This window comes from Diceros bicornis, chromosome 29 (assembly GCF_020826845.1).
Source record: "Diceros bicornis minor isolate mBicDic1 chromosome 29, mDicBic1.mat.cur, whole genome shotgun sequence".
Classification (NCBI taxonomy): Eukaryota; Metazoa; Chordata; class Mammalia; order Perissodactyla; family Rhinocerotidae; genus Diceros; species Diceros bicornis.
This window is the reverse complement of record NC_080768.1, coordinates 17,988,907-18,001,515: the sequence shown is the minus strand read 5'-3', so window position 1 is coordinate 18,001,515 and position 12,609 is coordinate 17,988,907. Positions and strand designations below refer to the sequence as shown.

The following is a 12,609-nucleotide window of genomic DNA, read 5'->3' as shown; positions in this document are numbered from 1 at the left end:
TAGGGAAGGCTGCCTTCCCTGTCGTTACTAAAGCAACAGCCTTTGAGATGTGTTACCATTTTTTCTCATCATTTGTATTGCTCTCTGTCGTAATTTCTGTTCATAGATCTTCAAGGTTTTAAAGTTAGAATACTTTAACAGAATGAGTACATTTTGAGAGGCATCACAGAATCTAAGCACTACTGCTTACTTTTTCTGTTGAGCAGATATGTTCCATTTGGTAGATAGTTATTTGCAGCATACTAGTTGTATCTTAGGGACTTGCTCACATACAGGGCACAGCAAATGATGACAGTCATTCAGATCTGCCCTTCCAGGGTGTCAGGAGTGCACTTTTGATTCAACCCTGTTCTTTGGCCCTGTGAAAATGGACACGCATTCTCTTTGTCTTGTCCCCGCAAAGATTTCAGGTTACACACTCACGGTTCAGGCATCTGATAACGGCAGTCCACCCAGAGTCAACACGACAACCGTGAACATCGACGTGTCTGATGTCAATGACAACGCTCCAATCTTCTCCCAGGGAAACTACAGTGTGATTGTCCAGGTGATCTCGGGGTGCCCAAGGGTTCATTGAGTACTTTTGAGATGAGCTCTTTTCATCTGCCTCAGTTGTTCATTTGAAATACCTTTCTTTTCCAAAGACGGCTATTTAGAAAAAGGGAAAGAGGAAAACTACGGGGGTCTCTGTCAATGTTAAAACACAAGCGTTTTCCAGATGCAGCCAAGCTTTTATCTGTCTTCTGTTTGTGCTTCAGTTTTTAAGATATTCTCACTCGCTTGATTTTTAACTTTATCTTCTGCTGCCCTTGCTTTTCTTCCTTGCCCCCTCTTGACCTTCCTCCTCCCTACCTCCTCCCCTCCTCCTCCCACTCCCCTCCTCTCTCATGTGTCTTTTCTTCTCACGTGTCCCCTCCCCTCCAGCGCCTTCTCTAGCCCCCTCTTTCTCTCTCCTTCCCCTTACCCGCTTCTCCCCTCTCTCCTTCCCATCACTACCCTGCCCCGCACCTCTCTTCTCTCTCTTCCTTTCAAATGGAGACTTATTGCTGCCTTATTAAGCCTTATTGTTTTCCATCTATTTCATATTATTAGAAAACTTGCATGTGTCTCTTACCGTATAGATTTGGTTTTGTTGAAAGTTGCTTGTTTTGTGTTTTTGATTTTTTTTATTCTGTGCAGGAAAATAAGCCTGTGGGTTTCAGCGTACTCCAGCTGGTAGTAACAGACAAGGATTCTTCTCATAATGGTCCACCCTTCTTCTTTACGATTGTGAGTGGAAATGAGGATGGCGCATTTGAAGTTAACCAGCAAGGAGTCCTCTTGACTTCAGCTGCCATAAGCAGGAACGTGAAAGATCATTATTTATTGCATGTTAAGGTATAAAGTCTTTCTTTATGATTTTATTGTGGATTCGTAATGTAAACAGCTGACATTTCTTAAGAAAACAGAAATGTATAGAATTGTGGTCTTTCTTGTTTTTTGCTGTGCTGTCATTTTTATCCCACTGCACTTTAATGGGGCTCATTTATTCGTCTGGTTACTTTATCGTAGACATTGATGGAGCTAATCTTCAGTATGAATTAGTGAAAGGGCCATAAAGAAGTATTTATCTTTTTCTTTGATGTGCTTCTCATGTGGAGAAATAAGTTTTCTAATAATTGATCATTTTTTAGAACTTAAACAATGTAAATATATATTTTTATTAAGAAGTAAACAATGACATAGACAAAGGTGAATTTTTTTTTTTTCTTTTCTCGAAGGTGGCAGATAATGGGAAGCCTCAGTTGTCCTCTTTGACATATATTGACATTAGGGTGATTGAAGAGAGCATCTATCCTCCTGCGATTTTGCCACTGGAGATTTTCATTACTGCTTTCGGAGAGGAATACTCTGGAGGTGTCATTGGGAAGATTCATGCAACAGACCAAGACGTGTATGACACTTTAACCTACAGTCTTGATCCCCAAATGGACAACCTCTTCTCTGTTTCCAGCACAGGGGGTAAGCTGATAGCACACAAAAAGCTAGATGTAGGGCAGTACCTTCTCAATGTCAGTGTAACAGATGGGAGATTTACAACAGCAGCCGACATCACGGTGCATATCAGACAAGTAACACAAGAGATGTTGAACCACACTGTCGCTCTCCGCTTTGCCAACCTCACTCCGGAAGAATTTGTTGGTGACTACTGGCGCAACTTCCAGCGAGCTTTACGGAACATCTTGGGCGTGAGGAAGACCGATATTCAGATTGTTAGTTTGCAGCCCTCTGAACCTCACCCACATCTGGATGTCTTACTTTTTGTAGAGAAATCGGGTAGCGCCCAGGTTTCCACAAAACAACTTCTGCACAAGATTAACTCTTCCGTGACTGATATTGAGGAAATCATTGGTGTTAGGATATTGGCCGTATTCCGGAAGCTCTGTGCAGGGCTGGATTGCCCGTGGAAGTTCTGTGATGAAAAGGTGTCTGTGGATGAAAATGTCATGTCAACACATAGCACAGCCAGACTGAGCTTTGTGACTCCCCGTCACCGTAGAACAGCCGTGTGTCTCTGCAAAGGTAACACATAAGTGTATGAAAATAGGTGGAACAGATTATTTCATGTACAGCCTGTGAGGGCTACACATTAAAGACCATTTTCTTAAAACTCCTATTATCTCTCCCCACCTTCCCCTCTTTTTTTTTTTTTTTAAATAAAGAGGGAAAATGCCCACCTGTCCATCATGGATGTGAAGACACTCCGTGCCCTGAGGGGTCTGAATGTGTCACTGATCCCAGAGAAAAGTACGCCTGTGTGTGCCCAGGGGGCAAGTTTGGCCAGTGCCCAGGTGAGAGTTCAGCGATTCAGCATCCTTTTATTTTAAAAAGTCACTTTCAGTGTTTCTTATCATTTTCTTCTTTATTGGAATGGAAAAGTATTATAAAGTATGTTTATTATAACAAGGCAAACACAGAGATGAATAAAGAATAACAGTAGCAACCTTTCCATCCTCTGACATAATAACTCACCCCTGAGTTAATAGTTGGGTATTCTTCTGTCTCTATCATTGGTGTTCATATAAACATGCAGTTCCGTAGTTACAGATTTATTGTTCTTTTTCTCTCATGGCCTCTCTTTTTTTAAACAAAAAACTAAAAACTTATATTTCACATAGTCTCTACCTCTCGCTTTTTTCCTCTGCTGCACAGTGTGTTAAGGGTATCTTCCCAAGTCAGTACATGCAAACCTAATGCTTTTTAGTAGCTGTGTACTATTTTCTAGCATTACCGTTGTTTATTCAACATTTTCCTTATGTATAGAGATTCAGAGTGTTATGTTTCCTTCTGTTAAAAAAAGATTCCTTACACTTGTATCCTTACATATAGATGCTTTCATTTCTGTACAGTAGATTCTAAAACTAGGATCTACTATGTCAAAGATTAAGTACAATTTTAATTTTTAAATACACCATTATATTCGTTTCCAAAGAGCTGTAAAATTTCTGTTTCTTCCAGTCAAATGTGAAGGTCTCGTTCTCCATTCTCTTGGTGATATTGACGGTTTTCAATTAAAAACCAAATTCCCCCATCTACTGGGCGTGAAATGATATCTAATTATTTTAATATGCATTTCTCTGGCTACTTGTGCAAGTTATCTTTTTATTTGTTCCTTCCTATTAGTATTTCCTCTCTGTGACTGCCTTGTTCCTATTCTTTGCTTGATTGTCTAGGTTATTTGTCTATTCCTTATTTTCAATGTGTGGAACTCTTTGTGTATTATGTGTGTTAACATTGTCTGCTTTCACTGTGTACTGTTGATCTTTTAATTTGTTTAATAGTATCTTGTCATTTTGAAATTTAATTTTTATTTTGTAAGTTCAGTGTAATTTTGCATAACAGTTTTCATCTCTGGAGATTGATATTATTTTCACCTTTTTTGAAGAATGGGGATTATTTTATATCTTGCTTGAGAAGATTTCCCAAACCACCTTGATACTTTCCTAAATTGTCTTCTAATAATTTTGTATTGAATAACCTTGTATTTAGATCTTTCATTATTTTAGAATTCAGTTCTCTGTGATACAGTAGTGTAATTTATTCTCTTCCAAATGGAGATCCAGTTATGTTATGCTGTTTATTAAGCAAATAGACAGTTCCCATTGAATTGAATTGTATGATGTTATAATCTTAAAAACTTGGATCAGTCTGGGTGGGGGGAATCATACTTTTAAAAATATGCTTGAACTTGGTTCTGATTTATTTTTTCCTCTTTGTGATTCACAGGGAGTTTATCTGTGACATTTACTGGAAACAGCTTTGTGAAGTATCGTCTCATGGAAAATGAAAACAAATTAGAGATGAAACTGAGCATGAGGCTCAGAACATACTCTGCTCACGCAGTTGTAATGTATGCTCGAGGAACTGACTATAGCATCTTGGAGGTATGTTTTTGTACCTCAGGTTGTAGAATACTCTAAAAATAGAAATTCCATTTTATGTTCGGATTGTCCATTTTTGAAAAAAATAAGGTAAGCTAAATGGTTGAATTCCGTTTAAAAAGTTCATTGATACCTCTGCAAGTTTTAGACTTTGTGAAGTGTAAAGCTCTTTTTATTCTGCAGTGACATAGAGATTTACTTGTGTTTTACAAACATTTTTAGGTACATGTGACAGTTCACATGCAAACTCTTGGTAATATTGCATCTCATGAATGTCACAGGATCCTAAATAGGCTTAAATGATCAATATCTTGCCTAACTTTTTTTTTTTTTTTTTTAAGCATAGCTCAGTTTTGACTTTGATATTACCTGGTGCTATTTTGGGTCATTGTTCAGTTAACAGTTAATTATCAGTCACTTCCATGATGCTTTTTGGATGTGCAATTGGCACTTGAACTTTATATCCCTAAAAGGTCCATTCATATTATTTGTACAATGAACAAATGAGCATGTGTTCTGTAGTACTTAGATGCGAGGCCTTCCTAACTTTCTCCCTTCAATCACCAAAGACACCCCTCCTCTAGATTTTTGATCAGAGACTCTAAGTGAAGATTCTATGAGAGTAATGTGAACAGTACTTGTTTTTATCATAGATTCATAATGGAAGACTCCAGTACAAATTTGACTGTGGAAGTGGCCCTGGAATTGTGTCTGTTCAAAGCATTCAGGTCAATGATGGGCTCTGGCATGCAGTGTCTCTTGAAGTGAATGGAAACTACGCTAGATTGGTTCTAGACCAGGTCCACACTGCATCAGGCACAGCCCCAGGGACTCTGAAAACCCTAAACCTGGATAACCATGTGTTTTTTGGTGGCCATGTTCGTCAGCAAGGCACAAGGCATGGAAGAAGCCCCCAAGTCGGTAATGGCTTCAGGGGTTGTATGGACTCCATTTATTTGAATGGGCAGGAGCTCCCTTTAAATAACAAACCAAGAAGCTATGCACACATTGAAGAATCGGTGGATGTGTCCCCTGGGTGCCTCTTAACAGCTACAGAAGACTGCTCAAGTAACCCTTGCCAGAATGGAGGCGTTTGCAATTCATCGCCCACTGGAGGTAGGCTTCATAATCTTACCATTTTTAAAATGTTACACGTGTATGCACTTGAGGGAAAGTTCCCCAGATATTTTTATTTTTCCTCTTTTTTATGCAAATTATATTGTCAGATATTGGATCAATGTTGGAATTGAGTAGTGTATGTTACAGAAGAGCAGAGTGGGGCTTAGAATTCTTCCCAGCAACCAGACCGAAGGGAACAGTTTCTCTGCTTGCTGAGCTCCTGCAGTCACCTCGCATCGTATTTTCAGATAGATTTCATTCTGCGCTAGTAACCACAGGCGAACCACGACTAACTCTGCGCTCTTCTTCCAGCCGCAGAGTCATGGATTTAGTATTGGTAGCACTTAGTTCTTCTTGAGTGCCCCTTTTTATCCGACAGCCCAGCACAGAGGGACTGCTAGTCTCGCTAACTATAGATGGGGGTATGATTTTCCACAAGGCCTTGAGTCCCTCCTGCGGTCTTGCCACACCTGCCCTGAAGCCCTAGTGTAGGGGAGTGCTCTATGGCTTCTGTGTCCTGACCCATTTTTCACTTATCAGTAAGAGAAACACAGTTATGAAAATGGCTGTCGTCGTGCCTGGTAAGTAGAGCTTTGTGTAATTAATAGAACAAAAACCAAAATATACTTTAATTAAGTGGGATTTCAAAAAATTTGGTTTTCTATTGTTTTCTTTGGAAAGCATCTATGCGTACTGTCTGCAAAGAGTAAGCCAGGTCATTCCCCACAATAATACTCTGAGCAAAAGTTTATGTCGGGATCTCATTACATGTCCAAATTGGGTCACCAAGGAGACTGTCCTCATTGTGTCACTCAGGGATGAGGCCGAGAGAGGCATTTTCTTACAACTATCATGGTGCTATCATGATGACCGTAGCAGCAGGAGGAAGGGAACATGGCGACCACACGCTGGCTCCTACAGCTGCTAGCCCAGAGTGCCACATCTTTGGCCAAAGAAGATCCCACAGCCATGACCAGTTCAAAGGTGGCAGGGAAGTGCAGTCCTACCGTCTTCCCCAAAGACAGGAAGTTGGAAATAGTCTACCACACTACCTAACCATCACAGTGTTCCCAAAATAGAGAGTCTGACGTTCTCTGTGCTCCTTTGGACAAATTTGGCAATCACCTTTCTTAAATTTACATGGTAGTTTATAGTCTTCAAAGTACTGTCCCATTCATTATTGTCTCAGTGAATCTTTAAACACTGTGAGCTGCTAATCAGTTGAGATCTTAAGTAGTAAGTGTTGTCAATCTATGTGGTCACTCCCATAAAGGACTGCTCTAGATGCTTGGCCCAGTAATCTCAGATAAATTATGATCAACTAAAGCTAATGATGAGTTCCCTCTTCAGTTCTTTGTGTTTTGGTTATACCAGTAGTGGAAGGCTGGTTGATACAGACTTTTTACCCAGAGGGAATGGGAATGTTTTTACAGGTCTTGGAGAACTCAAGTCTTCACTTAAACTTAAAAAGTAAAAGCCAGTATAGTAAGAGCTATTTTCTGTTACTGTCTGATAGGACTTTTTTGTCCCCTTTTTCTAATTTAGGTTTTTACTGCAAATGCAGTGCCTTATACATAGGGACATATTGTGAGGTGAGCGTCAATCCATGTTCCTCCAACCCGTGCCTTTACGGTGGCACGTGCATTGTGGACAACGGAGACTTTCTTTGCCAATGTAGAGGATTATATACCGGTCAGAGGTAGGTATATTTTCCTTAACTTTCATAATTAATAATAGTATTAAAATTTTTTCAGACATGTAATCGTGCGTGTAAAAAGTCTGCATTAACATTTGTTAATGATTTCTGTTTTGTTGTATTTGTTTGCAAGAGAAGTATTAAGTTTATGCATATGTTTTTCTTATTCTTCAGGTGCCAGCTGAGTCCATACTGCAAAGATGAACCCTGTAAAAATGGTGGGACGTGTTTTGACAGCTTGGATGGTGCTGTCTGCCAGTGCGATTCTGGTTTTAGGGGAGAAAGGTAACTGGCTGCTTTTAAGATTTACGTGTGCACCTCTCTGTCCTGTCACGTTGATTAGCAGATGCAACAAACTTCATTAATTTGGGCTACACTGCCTCAGAATTTGATAATCCTCCCATTAGCTCCTTGTATAATTTATCTTTTTATCTTTAAAATAAAAGAAACGTTGAACAGATGATTATCATATTATATTGCTTGAAAAAACCTACTTCTGTACTTTAGAGATATTATTTATAAACAAAGTATGCATTCTTGCAGGCAGTAAATGTTTATGGAATGAGTGAGATGATTATGTTTTTTAAAGCAGATGCCTATGGAGTTGTACCTCTCTATCTTTAAGAGTGATGATGACGACATTTTTTCATGATATGCTGGAACTAACCTTTCTATAGCATCTAGAAACCTTTTTCAGTTCTCTCATTATCTTTTGTGATCCTTATCATAATCCTAAGAGGTGAGACTTATTTCTAGGGGAGGAAATGAGGCATGGAGGTTCCTGTCGTATACGGTCAGCCTTCCCTATCGGCAGGTTCCGCATCCACAGATGCAGCCAACCTCGGATGGAAAGACTGCCGATGGTTGTGTCTGTGCTGAACACGCACAGACTGTTTTCTGGTCATGGTTTCCTAAACAACACAGTATAACAGCTGTTTACATAGCATGTACATTGTATTAGGTATTATAAGTAACCTAGAGATGATTTAAAGTATACAGGAGAATGTGCGTAGGTTATATGGAAATACCATGCCATTTTGTAGAAGGGACTTGAGCATCCGTGGATTTTGGTGTCTGTGGGATTGGATCCTGGAACCAATCCCCGGTGGATACCAAGGGACCACTGTACCTTGCAAGAGGTGGATAAGAGATTTTAATTCCAGACACCACGTCACCTTAGACTTTCCACCAATTCATTAAAAAATTTCTCAGTGCATGTTGTTTGTAGTGCCCAGTGCTGTTCCTTAGATATGCCTTCACTGTCAGTCTTGTTAGAGGCTTTGCTGTGACCTACCTGAAGATATTTGCATACGGTTTTGCTCTCATCCGGGCTGTGCCTTGAATCCCGCCATCAGTCACATGGTCTTAGTTCTAAGTCTACTTTCCTAATTCTACTCAATTCCTTCTCTTAATGTATTTGACAAAAATGTGTCAGTAATCAAAATTTTAATGCCAGGTGAGTCTGGGGGATGGCAGGTAGATAACATTTTAGTAAAGGAGGAGGGTTTGAGAAGTGCCGCCTGCATCTGCACAGGTGCAGAATATGCCCATTTGCAAAGGCAGAGGGAGGGGGCTTGCCTGTGAACTACCTGTAAGGGTGAGGGGCTGAGAGGGGTTTTCAACAGGGAAAAGCATTTTCGAGTGAAAAACGGAGTTTTCTAGCCTTTCACATGTTTTATGGAACCATCATATTTCCAAACAGGAACATTTTCTTAGAAGTTTAATCTAGCCTCTTAGAACAGTTTACGGCATACATTTGTCGAGATGCACATTCTAAATTTCCAAATCAGAATTAGAAACAACTGATGTTTAGCCTATGAGTTTGATTAGTAATCTATTTCATCCTAGAAAAATGGCACTCCCAAACATACAGAGTATAGAACCAAATGAATAATTACCCCACAAAAGGTTTTCTGTTGCAGTTATTGTTGTCGATAGTGTGTTTTTCGGTTGTTATCTATTTGTTTTTGTTTTGGGTGTAGCTTATTAAGGAGAGATTTACTCTTTAGTCTCTGAGAAATGTAGGCCTGGCATAGTCTGACTTACATTGCAGAGGCTTCTCCTCACGCTTGGCTTTCTTGACAGGTGTCAGAGTGACATTGATGAATGTGCCGGAAACCCCTGCCGGAATGGGGCGCTTTGTGAGAATACACATGGCTCCTACCACTGTAACTGCAGCCTCGAGTACAGAGGAAAACACTGTGAGGACGCCACGCGCAATCAATACGTGTCGACTCCCTGGAACATCGGGTTGGCTGAAGGCATAGGAATCGTTGTTTTCATCACGGGGATATTTTTACTGGTAGTGGTGTTTGTCCTCTGCCGCAAGATGTTGAGTCGAAAGAAGAAACACCAGGCCGAACCTGAAGACAAACACTTGGGACCAACCACCCCTTTTTTGCAAAGACCGTATTTTGATTCAAAGCTAAATAAGAACATTTACTCAGACATACCGCCCCAGGTGCCTGTCCGTCCTATTTCCTACACTCCCAGCATTCCGAGCGACTCTCGAAACAATCTTGACCGAAATTCCTTTGAAGGATCCGCCATCCCAGAGCATCCCGAATTCAGTACTTTTAACCCCGAGTCCGTGCATGGACACCGGAAGGCAGTGGCCGTCTGCAGCGTGGCCCCAAACTTGCCTCCCCCGCCTCCCTCCAACTCGCCTTCCGACAGTGACTCGATACAGAAGCCTAACTGGGACTTTGACTATGATAGTAAGAACGACTTTTTTCATCTGAATAAAATGCCACTGAGTGAACAGTGAGATTACAGGTTCTGCCAGAGCTTCTGGTGGTTCAAGTCAGAATGTGGAGTCTTGGTTAGTGATAAATACGCTCAGACTCCGAAGACCTTTGGTACGATTTGAAAAACTTTTTCCGATGCCTCGAGCCCTGGCTGAGCATTGTGGCTATGCTGTTATTTTAATTAGGGATTTGAATCTAGTCATATTCCAAATGATTTGGAAAGATCATTCCATTTTTGTAATTGATACAGGTTCCCAACTATAATTTTTTGGACTTTCTATGACCAAAAAATTGGGAGGGCATTTGCATGATAGGATTTTTTTTAAACATGGCCAGAAGAAATGACAGTATTTATATTAGTGGCCTGACAGATATTTGGTGCTTTAAAAAGGCTGTATGTACCATTTTAAAACAAAATTTTAATTCCCCGTATTGTCTAATGATATCCATAGGCAGGTTTATTGGGAATTTCTATTCTGTGAATCTGCAAGAATGTTTGTAGGTTTTTTGTTTCAGTTTTTCAGACGTTTCTCTTTTTTTCTTTCGATTGTTCTCTTCTGAAATATGTCTCAGGCAGTCTTTGGGTAGGGCTGGCTTTGTGTGAGGAGACAGCAATAAATAAAACTGAGCCCTTGCCCTTGTGTAGCTCACTGTTCATCATCTCGTCCTTTTAGCTAAAGTAGTGGATCTTGATCCCTGTCTCTCCAAGAAACCTCTCGAGGAGAAGCCTTCTCATCCATACAGTGCCCGGGAAAGCCTGTCGGAAGTGCAGTCCCTCAGCTCCTTTCAGTCTGAATCATGTGATGACAATGGTGAGTAAACAGAAGCTTGAAATGCTGTGATTCGCTTGCTAATTGGTCACAACGCTGTTCACGTGATGTTACTTAATGATGTAGATACGCCCGGTGCCCTTGTTCAGTCTGAGAATGTTTTCACATTTCACTTTGGACCACTTAAACAATGCCTTGTACATACTTGCATGACATCTGCTGGGGAAGGTATTTAAAATATTCTTAATGGATAAGTATTTGAACTGGAGCAACTTGTCAGTGATAGGGAAGAAAATACAATTAATTGAAAGTTTGGCTAATTTTGTATTGGCTTTTTTTCTGCAACAGTAAATGTTGTAGAAGTCTTGTGGGTTTTTTAAAAACCATTGTAGCAACTTCCTTGAGCACGCCCTACCTACACACACACACACACCCCGCCCCAAGAGGAGATGGGCAAGTCTGAAATGTTCAACTTCAGTGGCACGTTTGGTATTACAAGGTTTTATTTGTCTCTTCCCCTGACTCCCCTGCGGCTCCAGCTCCCATGTGGATCAGAGCGTACTGACTGAGCACAATTTAAGAGATTGCTAGTAAGTTTGATTATATTTCTAATGAAGAAAGTTTGACAGTGGATCTTTGATGCCAGTTATGTTTATCGGACTTCCCTAGGGTAAACTGCCTTGATAACCAGCTTGGCTGTATTAACACATACCGATAGAGAAAATTGTCAATATTCAGTAACACAGTAAAGTGAGTTTTTAGTGGACATTTTCAAGTCTCAGAATTAATTAATTAGACTGTAGTTTCTTTTTTCATAAAAACGTAATGTGTTTAAACATTTCAAATATTTTGTTGGTGGAAATAACCCACTAATAATTATTTGATTGTTTGTAAATCCAGAGTAATATAGTCCGTAATATTGCAGAGTCTTTTCCAAACTAAAGATGGCCATAAGTATGTTCCATTCATTCCTGCTTTTAAGCTTCTTATGTACGATAGCATAGTATACCTGTGTTTATTATTTAGTGATGGAGTATATGCACATAGCTTTGCTTATTAAACCAACAACAGCAAAAGAGAATTATTTCTCTCATTAGGTTTAATTCTAAAACGTTAGTGTTGCCAATTTATGTAGTAATTTATATTTTGGTCCCTAAATGCTCTTCATAAATACATTTCAGAATTTTGTCACTATTTTCTTCCTTTTTCTAGTTCTTTTCCTTGAAACATCCTTTTCTTAATAGTCTGAAATACTTTTTTGTGTGTGTGTGAGGAAGATCAGCCCTGAGCTAACATCCATGCCAATCCTCCTCTTTTTGCTGAGGAAGACTGGCCCTGGGCTAATATCGTGTCCATCTTCCTCTACTTTATATGGGACACCCCCACAGCATGGCCTGACAAGCGGTGCGTCGGTGCGCGCCCGGGATCCGAACCGGCGAACCCCGGGCCACCGCAGCGGAGCTTGTGCAGTTAGCCGCTTGCACCACCGGCCCGGCCCCAATACTCTGAAATAGTTTTAATAAATTATGGTCAAATTAGTTATGAAAATTAATTGACAGATAATACAATGTGAGACGAAGACATATATCCAGGATTGGTTATATTTTAATCTTTATCGTAATTTTAATCATTAGCAATCATAAAATTAAAGTCTGTATTGAGTCTGTACTTAAATTATATTTTTAGTTTTCTAAGGCTCTTGTAACAGATGACCACAAATATAGTGGCTTAAAACAAGATAAATTTATTGTCTTCTAGTTCTCTAGTTTGGAAATCCAACACTTGTCTCAGAGGCTAATATTAAGGTGTCAGCAAGGCTGTTGCTTTCTGGAGTCTCCCAGGGAGAATCCTTTTGT

General features: G+C 40.0%; 1 protein-coding gene across 4 annotated transcripts in view; it reads left to right on the top strand.

Annotated features, from left to right (window-relative positions):
• Positions 1-12,609, top strand: part of FAT1 (FAT atypical cadherin 1) — a 131,826-nt gene that overhangs the window by 112,743 nt on the left and 6,474 nt on the right. For all 4 annotated transcript variants that reach the window (XM_058525019.1, XM_058525020.1, XM_058525021.1 and 1 more), the window contains 10 exons: positions 404-547; positions 1,180-1,377; positions 1,761-2,562; positions 2,703-2,831; positions 4,267-4,424; positions 5,075-5,537; positions 7,086-7,239; positions 7,411-7,521; positions 9,322-9,953; positions 10,658-10,795. In XM_058525019.1, the coding sequence (XP_058381002.1) occupies positions 404-547; positions 1,180-1,377; positions 1,761-2,562; positions 2,703-2,831; positions 4,267-4,424; positions 5,075-5,537; positions 7,086-7,239; positions 7,411-7,521; positions 9,322-9,953; positions 10,658-10,795 (2,929 nt within the window). The remainder of the gene's footprint in view (positions 1-403; positions 548-1,179; positions 1,378-1,760; positions 2,563-2,702; positions 2,832-4,266; positions 4,425-5,074; positions 5,538-7,085; positions 7,240-7,410; positions 7,522-9,321; positions 9,954-10,657; positions 10,796-12,609) is intronic.